Source organism: Gobio gobio (assembly GCF_949357685.1).
Source record: "Gobio gobio genome assembly, chromosome: 2".
In the NCBI taxonomy this organism is placed as follows: Eukaryota; Metazoa; Chordata; class Actinopteri; order Cypriniformes; family Gobionidae; genus Gobio; species Gobio gobio.
In genome coordinates, this window is record NC_137098.1 from 70299975 (window position 1) to 70320254 (window position 20280).

The following is a 20280-nucleotide window of genomic DNA, read 5'->3' on the forward strand; positions in this document are numbered from 1 at the left end:
CTCTCAGACTCCTGCGCTACAAAGCAGCTCTCAGCCTTATCCTGCGCTACAAAGCAGCTCTCAGACTCCTGCGCTACAAAGCAGCTCTCAGCCTCCTGCGCTACAAAGCAGCTCTCAGCCTCCTGTGCTACAAAGCAGCTCTCAGCCTCCTGCGCTACAAAGCAGCTCTCAGCCTCCTGTGCTACAAAGCAGCTCTCAGCCTCCTGTGTTACAAAGCAGCTCTCAGCCTCCTGTGCTACAAAGCAGCTCTCAGCCTCCTGTGCTACAAAGCAGCTCTCAGCCTCCTGTGCTACAAAGCAGCTCTCAGCCTCCTGTGCTACAAAGCAGCTCTCAGCCTCCTGTGCTACAAAGCAGCTCTCAGCCTCCTGTGCTACAAAGCAGCTCTCAGCCTCCTGTGCTACAAAGCAGCTCTCAGCCTCCTGTGTTACAAAGCAGCTCTCAGCCTCCTGTGCTACAAAGCAGCTCTCAGCCTCCTGTGCTACAAAGCAGCTCTCAGCCTCCTGTGCTACAAAGCAGCTCTCAGCCTCCTGTGCTACAAAGCAGCTCTCAGCCTCCTGTGCTACAAAGCAGCTCTCAGCCTCCTGTGCTACAAAGCAGCTCTCAGCCTCCTGTGCTACAAAGCAGCTCTCAGCCTTATCCCGCGCTACAAAGCAGCTCTCAGCCTCCTGTGCTACAAGTTACATAACACCAGTACAGTCAGCTACAGCAATGAATGGGCAGTTACCCTGCAATCATAGTTGTGATGCATCTGTTTCAAGACCATTATTAATTGATGGAGAACAACAAAGTATATTGCGTCTTATGGAAAAACAAAATGACATCACTGCCATGTTGGTTCAGCAACGCAATATTTCATTACTTCCTAACAGAGATGTTGTATCCTTTGATGGAGATCATTTGCTATACCAAAGCTAAGTACAATTGTTTGAGGAGATTGTGGAAAGAAGGGTAAATAATTATGGTGACTGTTTCTATTTTCTTGAGCAGTATACCCGAGGTCAACCAAGAGAACTTTGTTGTGGAAATAATTCTATTCGAAGAATGAGGAGGAAGGAACACAAATTCAAACCTTTGAAAAGTCAAAGTATCAAACATGATTTTATTTCTTGCAAGAAATAGGCAGTTCACATACAGAGAATGTCTGTCATGAGAAGGGCAAAGTTTGCTCTCCGGGGTTACATTATATACCCTTCATACATCCTGAGTGGGTTGCATCCAATCTTGTTTGCCTTAAAAGGAAACATCTTTATTCAAAACCCCTGTTCAGCATAAATTCTAACTAGACATCACACTACCCATGTCTGCAGAAGTTCCTGTTCTTAAGCTACATTATTTTCACGTATCCTGTCTATTCCTAGTCTAATTACAGCCGCGCACATACTTGTCACACTTAAAGTACGATATGTCATCTTGACCTCTTGCACTACCCAGCTTCCTTGCAACTGAGTACTCTGTCACTCAGAACAATATGTTCCTGCACTTAATATATGCATTTCTAAAAGCTTGGTTATATTTCTTTAATAATGATTAGTACAAATACATGTTCAATGTTAATAGTTCAATGTTAACAAGTGATACACATCTAGGAATAAAAGGTTAAGGTTCACATCTAAGTAAAAACACCTCTAAGTAAAATGAACACTTCTAAGAGTTAAAACCACATCTAGATGAAATAAAAACACATCTAATAGTAAAACACATCTAAATGTAAAATTTCCTTCACAACTTGTAAGAAGCTGTCAACATATTGCTTCTACACAGGGTTATTTGAAGGCCAAAGCCTTACTCAAGGAACACTTTGTAAATGAAGTTCAAATATCTTTAGCATATATGGATAAAGTGCTCTCTTGGAAGTTCGTAAAACCTGAGGATACAAAGGCCTTACAAGATTCTTTGTCTTAGAGCTTGCTGTAATGCCATGGAGGACGTTTGTTACATGAAAGAGTTAAACTTGGTTACTAACATGCAAATTATTATTTCCAAGTTGCCATTTAAGCTCAGAGACAAATGGAGAGCTGTGGCGTGTGATTTGCAGGAAAGCCGTAATGAACAAAAAACATTTAAAGACATTTAGAAAAATTGTAGAGGCTCCTCCTGGTGGAGGTAGAAGCTTGATCCGTTCTAAGCCTAACAGAAGTAGTTTCGCTACCACTGTCTCGGTAGCAGAATTGGAAGACACTAGGAAAACGAACAAAGGTTTGTCTTGTCTTTATTGTGGCGAAGAACATTTCTTGAATTCCTGTACTGTGCTTACCAAAAAACCCCATAAAGAAAAAAAATATTTTCTGAAGAAGAAAGGAATCTGTTTTGGCTGTCTAGGTATAGGCCACATCTGCAGAGATTGTAAGAAACGGATTACATGTAAAGTGTGTGGCTTTAAACATCCCAGCATCCTTCATGTCCTCCAGCGAGATAAATCAGAGGAACCAAAGCAAGCAGTAGGTAGTGCTCTGATCTCAGTTCAGTCCAGTAGTCTTACCGGGGCCGGTGAAGATGCTTGTGCCTTGTCCATTCTTCCGGTATGTGTTAAATCTAAAAATGGAAACAAGATTGTGGAAACTTATGCCTTTTTAGATCCGGGCAGCTCAGCGACCTTCTGTACGGAAAGTCTCATGAATAAACTGAACCTTTCCGGTAAAAAAGTGAATATTCTGCTTAAAATAATGAATCAGGATAAATTGGTTTCCAGTTATGTTTTTAAAGATCTAGAAGTGGCGGGATTGGACCAGATACATTATTGTTCACTTTCTGAAATATATACTCAGAAAAGTATGCCAGTATCCAATTCTAATATTCCCATGCAGAGTGATCTTGTTCGATGGCCTTACTTGAATCACCTACACTTACCTTCAATTGAATCAGGAGTTGAACTCTTGATTGGAGCAAATGTACCAGAGGCAATGGAGCCATGGCAGGTTGTTCTTAGCCAAAGGAACGGACCATATGCGGTAAAAATTATACTTGGATGGACGGTAAATGGACCGCTCAAAGGAATGGAAAAGAATGGAACTTCCTGTAATGATCCACCTCATGTGACTGTAAACAGGATCTCTGTCTCAAAATTGGATGAGCTTTGAAAACAACAGTTTAAGACTGATTTCCCGAAAAATGCCCTGATTGAGATGGTAGGGATGTCTAATGAAGATAATCAGTTCATGGATCTTGTGTCTCAGTCTTTAAGAATAATAGATGGTCATAACAGCATTGGTTTGCCGCTTAAGAATAAGGATGTGGTCTTTCCAAACAACAGAATTTTTGCAGAACAACAGGCTTTGAACCTCCATAGGAAATTCAGGAACCATTCAACGTTTCAGGCAGATTATACTGCTTTCATTGAAGAGGTCATTTCCAAAGGATATGCGGAAAAGATACCTGTAGAGAAACTCGAAAGGCATGATGGCCAAATTTGGTATATACCGCATTACGGGGTTTACCATTCAAAAAAGAAAAAGATCAGGGTGGTTTTTGACTGTAGTGCCTCCTTCCAGGGAGTATCACTGAATGGACAACTACTTCAGGGACCAGACCTGACAAGCACTTTAATAAGTGTCCTTACAGGATTTAGAATGGAGTCTGTCGCCTTAATGGCTGACGTTGAATCCATGTTCTATCCGGTAAAGGTTCCTGCAGAAGATTCTGACCTTTTGAGGTTTCTGTGGTGGTCAAAAGGTGACTTGGGTAAGGACTTGGAGGAATTCAGAATGGTTGTACATTTGTTCGGAGCTTCCTCATCCCCAAGTTGTTCTAATTATGCACTCAGGAGATGTGCAGAGGACCATGGAGACATGTTTAATTGCAGGACAGCAGAGGTAATCCGAAATCACTTCTATGTTGATGATTGTCTTGCTTCAGTTCCCACAGAATCTGATGCGATCCAACTATATAAGGATCTCCATGCAATGCGTGCTAAAGGTGGTTTTCATCTGACCAAATGGATGAGCAATAGTCGTGGTGTGTTGAATGCCATACCAGAAGAAGAACAGGTGAAAGACCTTGACTTGAACCATGATGTGCTTCCAATGGAGAGAGTACTGGGTGTACAGTGGTGTGCCAAATCTGACACCTTCAAATTCAGAGTAGTAATCAAGGACAGACCTTTTACTAGAAGAGGAATACTTTCTGTGATTAGTGCAGTGTATGATCCTCTTGGCTTTTTGTCTCCAATAGTTCTTTCTGCAAAGAAGATTCTTCAAGATCTTTGTAGGGAAAGGATTGGATGGGATAGTGTTATACCCATTAAATATGTACAGAGATGGAGAAACTGGCTTGAAGACCTTCATGGCTTGGAGAAATTCGAGAAGAAAAGATGTTTGAAACCTGTAGAGTTTGGAGAGGTCACGTTGCCTCAGCTGCATCACTTCTCTGATGCCAGTGAAGAAGGCTATGGTGTTGTGTCCTACCTGCTTCTACATAACAGTAAGAGCATTGTACATTCTGCCTTTTTGATGGATAAGGCTTGAGTAGCACCAGTGAAATCTACCACCATTCCCCGCATGGAACTTACAACTGCCACTCTCGCCAGCCAAATGGACAGGCTATGGAAAAGGGATCTAAGGATGAAGCTACAAGAATCAGTGTTTTGCTCTGACAGCACTGCTGTCTTAAAATATATTCAAAATGAATCTTCCAGATTTAAGTGTTTTGTTGCCAACAGAGTGTCAGAGATCCTGAGAGCATCCAGCACAGCTCAGTGGAGATATATAGAGTCTGCCAACAATCCTGCTGACTTTGCCTCAAGGGGGCTAAAAGTGGATATTTTACTGGAGGAGCAGATGTGGACATTTGGCCCTCCCTTTCTTACTAGATCACAGGAAGAGTGGCCAAACAACCCAATTGATTTGGAAAGGAGTTCGGTTCAAGATCCAGAAATCAAGCGAGAAGTCGGGGTTAACACACTACTGCTTCAAACTGAGGAGAAAGATGATGCTGTTGCACGGCTTATCAATCATTACTCATCATGGACACGTTTGAAAAAGGGTGTGGCCTGGATTCTTAGGCTGAAGAGAATCCTTCTAGCTCTAAGTAAGAAGAGAAAACAACTGAAGGAATCTTTCGATTGTACTGAATCTAATCAACCACTGAAGGTTACCATTGATGAAACCATGCGTAAACTACGGTCCAGTATGTGTGAAGGCCATCTATCAGTAGAGGAGCTAGACAAAAGTGAAATGGAGATTGTCTGCTTTTCTCAAAGGATGAGGTTCCCAGAGGAATTGATATCTTTACAGAGAGGTGAAGAAGTCAAGCAGAGTAGTCCTCTGTATAGTCTCAATCCAGTACTTGAGGCAGGTGTAATAAGAATGTATGGACGTCTGGATAATGCAGTCATGCCTGAAGAATCGAAGCATCCAATAATTCTGTCAAAGGATCTGCATTATTCAAGTTCAGCTATATGGAGAATTCTCTCAAGATGTGTAATCTGCAAAAGACTTCAAGGAACAACAGGTTGCCAGCAGATGGCAAATTTACCTTCAAGTAGAGTCTCACCAGATGAACCACCATTTACTCGAGTTGGAGTTGATTGGTTCGGTCCATTTGAGATCAAACATGGACGAAGTACTGTGAAGCAATATGGTGTCATTTTTACCTGTTTGTCTTTAAGAGCCATACACATCGAAGTGGTTGCATCATTAGATGTCGATTCTTTTATTCACGCTTTACGAAGGTTCATAGCACGACGTGGTCAAGTATAAGAGTTGCGTTCAGATAATGGAACCAACTTTGTTGGAGCTGAACGAGAATTGAGAGAAGCCATAAAAAACTGGAAACCTTGATAAGATCAATGACGTTCTAATCCAGAAGAGTATCAAATGGATATTTAATCCTCCTACTGGATCTCATCATGGAGGTGTCTGGGAGAGGAAGATTATGAATTCTTAAGAGGGCAGAGTATAGATGAAGAGGGTCTTCATACGCTTTTGTGCGAAGTGGAGTCAATTATCAATGGCCGTCCTATAACCAGATCATCTATGGATGGATCCCAACGATCTAGAGGCTCTAACCCCCAATCATCTGCTACTCCTGAGAACCCAACCATCTTTACCCCCTGGTTTATTTCTGAAGGAAGACATATACATTCATCATAGATGGCGACAAGTACACTATATGGCCGACCTGTTTTGGAGGAGATGCCTAAAGGAATACCTACCTCAGCTACAGGAACGGCAGAAATGGCTTGTAAAGAGAAGAAATTTCCAAGTAGGAGATTGTTGTCTTGTCTACTTGTTGTCAATGATGCTGCCCCTCGAAACTCATGGATTATGGGTAAAATTGTTCCTACTACACCAGATAAAAGGGGATTGATTCGCCAAGTAAGGATTAAAACAAAGTATAACTGCTTAGACAGACCAGTCACCAAGATTTGTCTACTTCTTGAATCTTAAGAAGACTGTAATTGATGTTTTTTTTTCAGCGCTCAACGACGTACGGACATACTGACATGATGACTGACTTATAGACAGACTTTTTTGGACCTTTTTTTTGACTGACATGACTTAAAAATTTGACTAAGAAGAAATGCAGACATTCCTTTTACATGGACAAATGCACACACACACATACATATAAGTATATTTGTAAATAATTGATATGTTCTACAATTTTCGTATGTATTTATTGTTGTTGTTAATTGATGATTATTATCTTCTTTTTTTTTTATAATCATGGGGCCGGAATGTAAGTGCGTTGATTTTTTGTTATTTCTCATTGGTTATTCACAGTCACATGGGCACAGATCACTTCCGTTTTCCCTTTATTATTTCCTTTTTTGGAATTGTTTGTTATGGTTGGAAGGGGCGAGTAGCGGGGCCAACTTTCTGTTGACCGTATCTGTACTGGTCTACTCATGTTTTTTATGTGCTTAAAATAAAACCACAAAAGGCAAACTAAATCGTCTTCCTTTAATGTGAAGATGACCGAGTGCGAAAGAGTCACGAGCCCGCTACCTAACCACTATGTGGCTATTGGATGCCGCTTATAAATAATATAAAAATGTATTTGAAAATAATATTATATTGTTGTGTATAATACTATAGACACAGCCACTTGATTGAGAGATTTATTGTTGATGGAATAATTACTTTATAATGTTATCCCAGTCTTACACACATGTACAGTTAATCTGAGCCGTGCATTCATTTCAGTGGTGACGGATATTATGGGATGGCTTGGTTCAGCGCAGGAGAAGCAAATTTGATCTTGACCCTTAAGAAACTTTGATACAGTCACGTAACAAATCTGCTTCAAATTGAATTAAAAATGAATTGCTTATTACAACACTGAAACACAAGTGAGTAGAAATACTATAAAATCGTGAATATAAATGATAGGGTTTTTTAAACATTGAACATTTAATTTAGGTCTATTTATTATAACTTGTATGTTGGTTTGGTCGTTTGGCTGTTTCCTTATAAAGGTCCAGAACTTTTTGGGGGTTTTATGTGTAATTTGTCAAGTTTTTGACCAGGTGGTTTTTTAATTAAGTGATGTCATTACGTTGCTGTCTTGCCGCCAGCCAATCACTGCATTGCTGATCGTGGTTGAGTATCGATGCGTCTGCCCTCTTCAGGGAACACAAGAACGTGCAGTAATCTCAGATAACTCAATCCAGATATTTTAATCCAATCCGCAAATTCGTTTAAAGAACCAAATTAGCCAGAGATGAGTTATCACGATTAAAAGATCTGGGATCTGTCAAATCATCTCAGATGTATTAAGCGATGTATGAAGAACGGGCCCCAGTTGTGTCAAAAGTTGTGTTTTTGCCAGCACGATCACATGAGAATGCGTATCAATAGTACGAGTGTGCAATGTCGTGGAATGTATACACAAAGAGTTTTGCACACTTATATTTATACGCATTTATTTTCATTTTTGCAGTGGTTGAACATTTGAATCAATCACAGATGTGTTTGTTGAGCAATACAATGTGAACCAATCACTCTTCTCCAATTACTTTTTTTGCATTGCTTGCAATGTAGACAAAATAAAAGGAAAGTGAGCAATGCAACATAATGTCTTGACACTTGATACACAGAGCTTCATTAATTCTAATGGGAGCATTTCTAGTCATCTGATGGTCTGCATTTTTTTTTTGTTTTTTTTTTAAATAACTTCAACAATTCAATATTTGCTTATATTAAACATTCAGCTCTGGGAGTAGTTTTATATCTAGCATTCATGTAACACAATATTATAATAAGTGAGACTTTTCAGACCAAACGATAGGTCCGCTGTAACTCTAATAACATTTTAAACGTTTTAAAACAGGATAAAAGCTGAAAAGCAATGCCATGGAAAAGACTAATGCATGTTCACATAGGAAAACAATGGAAAAACAGCTTAGGCGGACACAAAAACCCCCTTGAATGGCTTCTTATGTATATACACAACAGTAAGTGATTTTCCCCAAACTTATCTGTAAAAAAAGTAGCTTTTTGTACCAGTTGTTTGTAGGTGAATATCCATTTCATCCAGCGCTGTTACACTATTGATTACATTGAGTGAAATAAAGATGATGCAGTAAGAGAGAGATCTGAATGAATGCATATCGATTCCGACTGTATTGCAAATGCACTTGTCCAATTTACTGGAGCGAGAGAAAACAAAAAAAACTTACAAGAATGGATAATTCACTAATTATTAGCATCGCTGATTCAGTCAAAAGAATTATTTCGGAAGACATAATCGGCTGACAAGGCTTAAGTCCCAGACTAAAGTGCATGTTTGAGCTGTCTGAACTGAAAGCAACTTGCACAGACATATATTAAAATATGTCAGTGTCATTGTTTTGACTCGAGATGCACATCAGTAATGTTTTTTTTTTTACTAAGACACGTTTATAAAAGCTACTTAAGTGTCCTAATTGAACTAATGCCTAATCCTGGCTTAATCTAAGCCTTGTCTGTGAAACTGGGCCAATAACATTTTTTATTCGTACATGGTGCCACTGTGTGTGACAGTGTAGAATGCTCTATAGAATATAAATGCTGTTTACAACAGCAGTTTGCTGTATTTCATTCATAATAAGGAATTTCTATTGAAGCTTCTTATAAACATTAGTAGGGAGTTGTTCTGCCTTTCTGATGACCTCTTTTGCATTTTCATAGTTAGCTTTGGCTGACATCTTAATAGCATCAAGCACAGAATCTGCTTCTTCTGCTGCTTTGTATCCAGTGTATCCTCCTCCAGCAGCTCCTGCGAGAGCTGCAGCTCCTAATATGACACCTGCAGCGATTCCTGTACCAGCTGCTGCTCCGATGCCGGCGCCTGCAGCAACTCCTGCCTCCACTGCTACTGCTCCAGCTCCTGCTGCTGCTGTAGCTCCAGCAGCTCCTGTTACTATCCCTGCCTCCACCGCTACTGCTCCTGCTGTGGCCCCTGCTGCTGCTGTAGCTCCGGCCGTTGCTGCTCCTGCTCCTGCTGTGGCCCCAGCTACTGCTGCCTCCACCACTCCTGCCACTGCAGATACTGATGCTGTTCCTGCTGCTGCTGCTCCTGCTGCTGATGCTGCCACTGCTGTTTTATCTGCTAATGTGCTCGCAGCAGTTGCAGTTGTGGCTATTGCTTGGAATACTTTTTTCAAATTAGCTGCCCTCAGTAAAGCCACAACAGATAACACTGCGACACCAATGCCCAGAAAAGCACCAATCAGTGTCCCTGTAGCAACTCCTGCAAACCTAATGAGATATTTTTTAAGAACAATCTTCTTCGCTGCCTCTCGCTTCTCTTCTGGAGACAAATTAATTGTGAGCATTCTATTCATCTCCTCTTGAATGTCTTCCTCTGCAGTTTTCATCAGCTCATTGGTGTAGTGGCCGTTCTCTTGCACCATCACGTCGATGGTCTCCATCAGATGTTTCACATGATCCTTGTTGCTCCTGTACCCTAAGTGACAGTCATTCCAGTGTTTATTGTCAATGACATGACAGCGGCCTCCACATTTATTGACAAGCTCCTGCAGTTGTGAATTTTTCTTCACAAATTCCTCAATGGTTTGACCCTCTAGTTCATCACCACGAGTGAATAAAACCACTGCATGTTTAAAGGTATCCTCTCCACAATATTCAACAATTGTATCCAGAATCTCTATTTCCTGTCTTGTGTACCTTCCAACTTTTAGAACGATGACTAGGGCATCAAGAGCTGGAGCACATTCAATAATGGATACAAGGATCTCAGATTTGATGACTTCCTCATCAAGACGTGTGTCAAAGATTCCAGGTGTGTCGATAACTGTGACTGTTCTTCCATCAACCATCGCAACTGCTGTTTTACATTCAACTGTTTTAGATTCAGGGGAAGATTCAGTTGTAAATACTTTCTCACTGAGAATTGTATTTCCACTGCTGCTTTTGCCATCTCCTGTTTTTCCAAGAAGAACCAATTTTCTTGCAGGTTTAGACTCTATTTGAAAAAGACAATCTGGTAAGTGAAGAGTGTTTTGAGTACTGATAAAAGAAACCTATAGCATTTTAATACATATTAAACAGATTTGATTGTAGTCTTATTTTATTAACTCTGTTCTTACCTCTCATTATGGGAGTGCATTGCTGAGCTGAATATCTGCAATGTCGGAAAAAACATTCAGGTCATTGTTAACATTATTGTTACATTGTTGTTTTTCTAAATTGCTTAGACCCTAAAATCTAGTCAAATATCCTAGAAATCATAATGCAATTTGTCAAAGAAAAAGCTTGAGGTTTGTACAACTGCGTTTGTAGTTTTAATTGAGTTTACAGTTGTAAATGATCAATTCACAACCAGTGTTGTGGTAACGAGTTACAAAGTAATGGATTACAGTAACAATATTATTTTTTTGAGTAACGAAGTTAAGTAAAGCATTACACTAAAAATATCAGTAACTACACTACTTTACTAGATTATTGGAACACGCTTTCCTGCGTTACCCAAGTCGTGTTTGCCTGTGTGTAAAGTTTTGATCTGTTTAAGTGCTGCGTGCTGCGTGTGTGTGCTTGCCTGGGCACCGTTGCCATAGAGATCGATTTGAGTGACCTAGCTGCTGGTGTGAGGAGAGAGGGAGATGGAGACAGAGACAAGGGGTTTCGGCCAGTGGCGATATTCACATTACTTTCAGTTTATTGCTCGAAAGGACAAACATATTTGTGTGAAGTGCACTCTATGCCCATGCAACAAGTGTTTTTCAACTGCTGCCAACTCAATGAGCAACCTGTCTAAGCATTTGTCAGCCCAGCATGGCAATACAAAACTTGCTTCCCCTGTTGACTATTGAATCGCACAGGTTTAGAAAAATACTAGATAAAATACCCGCGACACGCAAGCCAACGTCCGACAGGAACACATTTTCCTATTGCCTGGACAAGTGTTATTCCGACTTGGAATCGAAGCTCAAAAGAACCTTAGAGTCCCTAGTTTGAGTTTGTGACTTGGTATGTTAACTTACCGCCTCTGGCAGCCACATCTCCAGGAGGCAGAGAAGAGCGAGCCGGGGGGGGGGAATAATGTTTTTGGGATGACGTGAATTTTCTGTTTATTTAATTAATTGCATTTTCGGTTTCCTTTTTATGGGCTTAAGTGCATTTCTGTTTTAATTTTATGGGATAAAGTGACCTTTATTTTTATATTTTTCATTGACCACTTCATTTTATTTTATTTATTTATTTATTTTGCGCCATGAATCTAATAAAAAGCTGGTTTTGTTCTCAGGAGAAGAGTTTTGTTCTCATGTTTCCCAAAGCCTGTGTTTTGAAACTTGTGTGTTGACACCATTTTAAAATGACCCCATCATAGCCTCCTTTATCCTGTTGTTTGTGGATTTTATATGAGGCATATTTCTTTGTGCAGACAGGGATATTGTTCTTTCATATGGTTTTACATGCCATTTTGTAGACATTTATACAATAAACACTATGCGGACAGGCTAAGTGATGATAGGGCTATGATGTTTGTCAATGTATCTACACGCTAAATTAAGAAACGGGAAAGTAAATAAGTAATAAGTAGTGAAGTTCCTTTTCAAATGCAGTAACTAGTAAAGGTATCTCATTACAATTTACAGAAGTAACTAATAACTAATTACTTTTTTTGAGTAACTACCCCAACACTGTTTACAACAATAAGCAACATCTATATCTTATATGTTATTTTATATTTTATTTTCAGTGGTGGGCTGTCAGGGCCATCAGGGCCTTCTCTGCTGGCCTTGACAAAATCAAAAATATATAAGTTTTCATAATTAAATTAATGTATGTCTGAATGTGTCTAAATTCAATTACTGTCTATTTCAGTACGCTACAATTTTTTGTGTGGCTGAGCTGTATTTTCATCATCTAAACGCATCACAGCTCCGTGGACCAGCACTAGTAGGATAGCTAGCCTTTTCCATTGGATCATAACTTTGACTGACGTGGGTCATCAGCCAATCAGATTTTGATGTGAAGTGATAGAATGCCCCAGAGGCCCAGCGGTGTGTCGGCGCTACCCCCCGCTGATGTCATCAGCTGTTTGAACTTTTCGCGGGTTGTGAGCGATCTATGTGAAATAAGCAATGGCCGCTGCGGATGACGGCTGCGCGAACCTCGTGTGCATCTTGATGTCAAGCCGGTAACGTTAGCCGACAAGCTGTGTTTATCTGTGTCTCTTTTGATGATGTTCTTGTTGGTCTGTGTTTTGGTTTGTTTGTGTAAGAGTATTTGTGTCAGTTGATTTCGATTAATTTCTCCAGTTGCCTAAACGGTGATACGTGAGTGCAGTTGTATCAATAAATATTTAAATTGGATTTTTGTTTTGCGTGTCCTTTTATTTTGCTTGCCCCCTTCCCAACGAGCACTTTGAAAGCGGGCTTCGTAACAGTAGTGCATACAGTGCATGCTTGTATTTTGTATGTATCGTGTAGCCTATGTGGTGGTGTTATGGCAGCGCCGTACTGTACGGTACGCTACTGTTCATTTTATATTTTATCAACAGCATCAAGAACCACATGGTTGTAAGACCATACTAATTTTCAGTGCCTTTCAAAAAAAGGTGGGGACAAAATCGACATTGACAAAAAGGGGTGGGTACATGTCTTAAGCCTGGAAACACACCAAGCCGACGGTCAGCTGCCGGGCAGTTTTCGGCTGACGTTGGTCCTCGATGGCATTTTTTCAGCCGATTCGACATGTTTGTCGGTCAGTCGGGCCATCTGATCGTTCTGATTGGCTGTTCTGCTAGCAAACCAGTCCACGAGAAAAGAAAAAAACAGAAGTGACCATCTGTGGTGAGCGAGATTATGAGGTTCTTTGTTTATATAGGGTATACTACAGGGTAGCTCCTCCGGTTTCCCGCTTTGAATAAAGAAAACAGACTACTGCCACCAGTTGGTATGGAAAGGTATTTCCCCTTACGCAGGCGCAGAACGGATGTGCTACTAGGCCGTCGGATGTCGACTCTGCACAGTCTGCTTTCATCGCTACTAGTTGGTCAACGTCGGTTTGGTGTGTTCCTTGCTTTACCTGCCCCACCTGTTTTTATTACATTTTACACATGCACAGTAAGATGATTTAAAGGCTATCTAACATTTCAACTCAACTCTTTGCTTTGCAAAACATGTGTTCCCTCGCAAAACTTGTGCGTTCCACCAAGAAACTTTGCATTCACTCACAAAGAACACAAAAATTTTGCAAGCGAAAGCAAAAGCAAAATCATTTAAATATTTTTTTTTTCCCTCCCATCTCATATTTTTCCATCACCATGTCCAGGGCCCTATTTACCTCATATTGCAACATAGGAAAAAATAAATTTTACCCCTAAACCTGTTAGCCTTTATATATAGTGTTTATTGAAAAAAGAAAATGCTGTATGTGGCGAGGCTGAGGGACCGTTAGGGCGGGACGAGGCCGCGGTCATTAGTGATGATGATCGCCAGCTGCGTGCCGTCTGCCTCGTGTCTCATGGAGGAGTGACGGGAGTATAAAGGAGGAGCGACGACAGTGAAGGACAAGAGAGGACCAGGCCTGGATTTTAATTTGTGTTTTATTTATGTTTTGTTATGTGTGTGCGCGGCAGTCGTCCGTGAGGGGCTGTCGCTTTTGCTTTCACTTTGTTTGTATTATTTTGGATTAAACGTTCGCCGGTTCCCGCCTCCTTCTTCCCACATGAACCAACTGCGTTACACTGTACTTATTCAAAAACAGTTTACCCTTGCGCTGAAAACAAGCAGAGACAGTCCAAACTGTGTGCGGCACTTCAGGCTGATGGAGTTATGAGATTTGACCGACAATGCATAAAGGTGCAGTCACACTACACTTTTCATTCCATTAACTTACATTCCTACACATGCGAATGCATCAGAACGGAAATGCAAGCTAATGCCACATTTTTCGCATTTTGCTGCATTTCTAAGTTTAGTAAACTGCAATTTGCATCAATTGAAGATGTGTGACCAGTAGAAAACTGATACGTCATGGCGTTACCTCTTGGCTGAATACAAATAACACATATTTTTGCAGTAAAGTCAAGTAGGTAATTTTTTTTTTTTAGTGAAGTTATTAAACGTAATTTCGGGAGGAGTATGCCCATCTAATCTTCCAATTAATACCAAGGTATAAAACCAGCAGCTTACCTCTTCCCATTTTTAGTTCCTGCTGCATCCCTCCTCCTCCCCTGCTCCTCCTTTTGTACAATTTTGCCTGTTATAGGGGGGCAATCGGAGCTCAGGTAGAATATCCTCTCCGAGCCCCTCTATAGCAGAAAGAAAGCCAAATCTGTTTACCACTTTCACTAAGGTTATATGGGCACACAAACTCGTGAATATGAATATTTGTTATAGGTATGTTGAATTCATGTATATGAAAAAAGGACGCCGCAGAGTGTGACATCACATCACGACCGTTGCAGTGAATGTAAGGCTGTGGGGTGTGGAATAATATATGAAGCTTAAACTTTTGAACAAGTGGAGCTTAAAACATTCAGGCTTAAACCAGGCTCAGATTACAGAAATTTAGGCCGATTTATCCCCGATGTACCCCTCCTAATAATCTGGGAAAAAATGTTCACGACAATGGTCGGTTCCACTGTTTGGCCCAGATTATCTGGTAATGTTAGGCGTTTACAGATCAAATCTTTAACCTCCTGATTTGCAAAATGTATTACAGAAATGATTAGATCTGTTTAACAAAAAATTATCATTTAAATGTTATTTTTCTTAATTGCATTTACACTCACAGTTAAGATACTTGCGATTGCATTTTCATTATATGTCCCGCAATGAATGTAGCAAAATTCAATGTGGAATTGAAAATGCAATCCGAGCCGATCAAGTCTCCGCTCCGCCCGTTTGTAACCAAGCAGATAGAGCAACCATTGACTACCATAGTAGGGAAAAAATACTATGGTAGTCAATGGTTGCTCTCTCTGCTTGGTTACAAACATTCTTTCAAATATCTTCCTTTGTGTTCAGCAGAACAAAGAAACTCATACAGGTTTGGAACAACTTGAGGGTGAGCAAATGATGACAGAATTTTCATTTTTGGGTGAACTATCTCTTTAAACTGCAGAGTTGACTCATAGTCACACGTTTTGTAGTGAGCAGGAAAAAACATTGACCACACGGCTTCGAAGTGAAAGCTTGATTATGCAACAAGCTGCTGCTCATTTATACCCGTGCTGCGAGGCAGAGCAGCCGCTGCAATCATTGCATGCCAATTGCATTGGCTCCTTTAACTACATTCAAAGTAGATTGGCTTCTCTGGCGAGATTCCTATTTGTTGGTCTCTGACGTGGCGTCAAGAGTGACTGACTGAATGGGAAAGTAAGTTTTCCAAAATGTAAATATTCTGATAAAGTACAGATGATTGAACAAAGTAATCAATTAAGTAAAAAGGAAATACTTTGATACTTTTTTAAAAATATTACTGTCTTATGCAATTCTCAAAAGGATTAATTTCTAACCTCCTAGTAGACATGTCTTCAACGTTTCTGATGTTGCCTGTAGTCCTAGCTGTCTGTGGAAAAACAAAAAAATATATTTATTTATCTTTTCTCTATTGACATTTTATTAAAATAGAGAATAAAATAAGCCACAAAAGGAGGGATACCTCACATACAGACAAAACTTATTTATACAGTTTCTGGTCCAAATGTTTTTTAGTTTTTTTTTCATGTAATATACTTAGTTTTACAAGCATCTGACTAAACAACATGTATATAACAAATGCATAGATGTTTTAGGAAAAATGTAAACAGTAAGTGCAAGAATGTATTTACAGTGGGGAGAACAAGTATTTGATACATTTCCGATTTTGCAGGTTTTCCCACTTACAAAGCATGTAGAAGTCTGTAATTTTTATCATAGGTACTCTTCAACGTGCGCTGCAGGATTTTAATCCATGACGGCGTTTTCTTTGAGACTGTGGTCCCAGCTCTCTTCAGGCCATTGACCAGGTCGTGCCGTGTAGTTCTGGGCTGATCCCACACCTTCCTCATGATCATTGATGCCCCACAAGGTGAGATCTTGCATGGTGCCCCAGGCCGAGGGAGATTTTGTTTTACAGGCTTTCCTGTAGCTCAAATAGTAGAGCATAGCGCTAGCAACGCCAATGTCATGGGTTCGATTCCCAGGGAAAGCAATAACTGACAAAATGTAAAATGTGTACCTTGAATGCAATGTAAGTCACTTTGGATAAAAGCGTCTGCCAAATGCATAAATGTAAATGTAGATTCCATCACTCACAGTTGAAGAGTACCTATGATACAAATGACAGACTTCTACATGCTTTGTATGTGGGAAAACCTGCAAAATCGGCAGTCTATCAAATACTTGTTCTCCCCACTGTATATATTTCAAACACCAAAATGACAATAGAACAAAAGCACATCCATGACAAAATATACATACACTGTGACAGGTATGGAAGCTTATGTGTAGCAGAATTCAATTTGCAATGCAATATGCAAAATGGCAATGCAATATGTAAAATGGCAATGCATTTCAGTATTTAAATGTACATTTTACATACCATGTGTGCAACATTTGTTGCAAAATGATAATTCAAATTGAATAATATAATTTACATTTGCTATTTCATTCACTAGTTAACATATCATTTTAAAATATATTTTAACGCTTTATAAATTGCAAAATTAAAATTAAAATGTATTACAGAAATGATTAAATGTGTTTAACATGTTCAAGCAAAAAATTGTAGAAAAATGATAATTTAAATGTTATTTTTCTTAATTGCATTTACACTCACAGTTAAGATACTTGCGATTGCATTTTCATTATATGTCCCGCAATGAATGTAGCAAAATTCAATGTGGAATTGAAAATGCAATCCGAGCCGATCAAGTCTCCGTCCCACCCTGTCAATCATCACATCAAGGCGGGGCCAGGTGTTGAAAACATGGCGGCAGCAGAGCTATTAGAGCGGTGGGTTTACAGATGAAGTGGAGCGAGAACACAGAAATGATCACACGCGTCTGTCAGTGACTGTTCTGTTAGACCAGCACGTTATTAGAACCATAGATACTTATGGTTAGAAGAACGTCTCTCAGAGAACGCGCCGTGCACCTTAACATGAGCGCGGTCGCGTGTCTGCTGAAGTGAGCGGTGGTTTAAACCACGCACGCGGCAGCCTATTGCTTTTCTGTTAAAAGTGGTTTGTGAAAATTGATGCTTTAATAACAAGTATTTTATCGGGAGTGTTTATGCGGGAATGTGTTGGCTAGTAACTTGAAACAATTTCATGGATTTTTCATGGACATACAGAAAATAATCTATTTATAGCCTACGTTTTTGCGGGCGGGAGCGGGACAAAACGTGAATTTTGCGGGCGGGAGAAGTTAACATAGCCTACATTTTTGCGGGAGTGAGACCGAAACATCAGAGGTCATAAAGACATGACCAGCAACAATACTAGGCTGTGGCGTTTAAATGATGCTCAAATGGTAAGAGACCCAAAGTGTTCCAAGAAAATATCCATCACACCATCAGCACCAGAATGCTTAGATGTGAAAGATAGGTTTAATGTTGCACACATGGTATTTAAAATGTAAATTTAAATACTGAAATGCATTGCCATTTTGCATATTGCCATTTTGCATATTGCATTGCAAATTGAATTCTGCTACACATAAGCCTCCATAGGACAGGATGTGGTCTGTGTTGTTTCATAACTGCGGATGGGGGGTTTTTCTGTTAGTTTGCATAATGCCACGCGATTTTTAAGAACTAGAGCTTCAACATTTTTGGTCTCGTACCAGATCAGATGTTTGACAGGTTTGAGAAAATTAAATATTCCTAAATAATATGCATTAGGTTTATTTAAATAATATCATAAACTGAACACTTGTTATTCTAAAGAATGAGGGAACTCTACAGAGTGACTGGTCTAGGTAACACTTTACAATAGGGTTTTATTAGCCATGAACTGAGAATGAACAATGCTTCTAACATTAAATATTTAATTTCAACATTTACTAATACATGATTACATTTAAAAGTTGTATTGGACTCACTTTATATTAAGTGGCCTTAACTACTATGCACTAATTTTACTTACCTAAAGTTGTACTAACCTAACCTTACCCTTAAACTTACTCATACCACCACACCTGTCCCTAACTTTACCCTTAAACCCAATGAGCTGGTTCAAAATAAGCCAGTTATTTTGAACCAGCTCATTGGGTTTAAGGGTAAATTAATGAAAGTAGTGTTTATGTTCTAGAATATGATCTTAAAATACAGTTCCTGCTTTACAAATTCAACATTATAAGATTGTGTCAATATTTACTTGCTTATTTGAATACTTAATTAATGATCATTACTTAATTTGGGTTCATTTTAATTTGGATTTTCCCTGCTGGAGCAATCCTATACGCTTTAATATTATGACACTATTTGTATTATGATAGCATATGGCTATTTAAAAAAAAGGTTTATCTTGAAAAAAAAATATCTTGCTCACCTTTAAAAGCTTCCTCAATTGCAGAAGTTCTTACAGTGATATTTACAGCGACACTCCATTATATACCCTGCTGTCCTTGTGATGGGTGGAGACTAGCAGTGGTGGAGGAAGTACTGAATTTCAGTACTTAAGTAAAAGTACAAATAACCAGAGAAATATTTACTTTAGTAAAAGTACCACAATGACAACCCTACTTAAGTAAAAAGTACCTGATTTTAAATGTACTCTAAGTATAAAAAGTAGGCTACTTGCATAAAAATTTATTCTCTTAATGTCTATATTGTAATAATAATAATAAAAAATAAAATAAAAAACAGTATGGGCTGTGGACTTTTAATTAAGTTAGTTTTGGGTTAATGTAATTGTGCTTACCATCTGTGGCTCAGTTTATATGTTTTACAATTCTGACTTACAATTCACTATAGGGATGCTACCAACCAAATTAAATAATTTACACTGAAAAATTACAACTGCATTAAATAATGTTATGAGATTGTTTTAAATATATTTATTATTAATATTAATATAATATATATATTTTTTAATACAAATAAGAAAAGTTGGAAATGTTTAAACATGAAACTAAACTGCCAGTAGGTGACGGCAGGTCTTAATGAGCGAGTCATTGATTAATTCAAATGGCTGATTCGTTCAGGAATGAGGCAGTCGTTTATGAAGAGGTCATTGAATCTTTGATGCAACCGATTCATAGTTATTTTTTGTTATTGACGTTTTAAGCAGCTTATCCGGTCAGGCAAGTAAAATTCTCTTTCACTTGCATTTTCAAAAAAATCCTCTTGCCCAGGAGGGCACGCGTTAATGTCGAGCTCTGAAACGGATCAGCAAATGTAACGAAAAGTTGTAGAAATGTAGTGTAGTAGAAAGTATAATAATTGCTGCAAAATGTAACCAAGTAAAAGTAAAAAGTATGCACTATTGATTCTACTTAAGTAAATTACAGATACGTGAAAAATGTTGTCACGGTCTTACCGTGTTTTGTTTTGTTCCCATTCAGTCGGTCACTCTCGACGCCACGTCGGAGTACCGACGAATAGGAATCTCGCTCGCGAGAGCCAATCTACTTCGAGTGTAACTAAACGAGCCAATGCACATTGGCATGCAATGATTGCACCAGGTGCTCATGCCACGCCGTGCGGGTATAAATGAGACACAGGTGATTGCATCAAATCAACCTTTTGCTTCGGAGCCGGGTGGTAGATGGTAACGCCAGATATCACTCACTACTTCGCAGTCCTGACTGAAGACGGAAGCCGCCTTTCGGAAGCGATCTCTTCAGTCGGTGTTGGTGTGACGGCACAGCAGCGGTCGCGTGGTTTTCGGATCATCTCTCGGT

At 39.4% G+C, this 20280-nt stretch overlaps 1 protein-coding gene across 3 annotated transcripts; it reads right to left on the minus strand.

Annotated features, from left to right (window-relative positions):
• Nucleotides 1-6774: 6774 nt before the first annotated feature.
• On the minus strand, nt 6775-18960 carry LOC307139206 (uncharacterized protein). 3 transcript variants are annotated; one of them, XM_079838098.1, is made up of 5 exons: nt 18927-18960; nt 15910-15962; nt 14582-14700; nt 10529-10563; nt 6775-10404 (listed from the first exon to the last, which is right to left on the minus strand). In XM_079838098.1, the coding sequence occupies exons 4-5, from the start codon at nt 10533-10535 to the stop codon at nt 9035-9037; spliced, it is 1377 nt and encodes a 458-aa protein (XP_079694224.1). In that variant the 5' UTR covers nt 10536-10563; nt 14582-14700; nt 15910-15962; nt 18927-18960; the 3' UTR covers nt 6775-9034. The 3 variants fall into 3 exon arrangements, with proteins under 3 accessions (XP_079694224.1, XP_079694222.1, XP_079694223.1); XM_079838096.1 differs by lacking the exon at nt 14582-14700 and having other exon boundaries at nt 18927-18954; XM_079838097.1 differs by lacking the exons at nt 14582-14700; nt 18927-18960 and adding an exon at nt 16280-16703.
• Nucleotides 18961-20280: the final 1320 nt, after the last annotated feature.

Bases quoted from the DNA above. Each gene is read 5' to 3' on its own strand.
- LOC307139206 (XM_079838096.1), bottom strand. The intron at 10,405-10,528 runs GTAAGAACAGAG...TTTTTCAAATAG, and splicing joins ATGCACTCCCATAATGAGAG to AGTCTAAACCTGCAAGAAAA.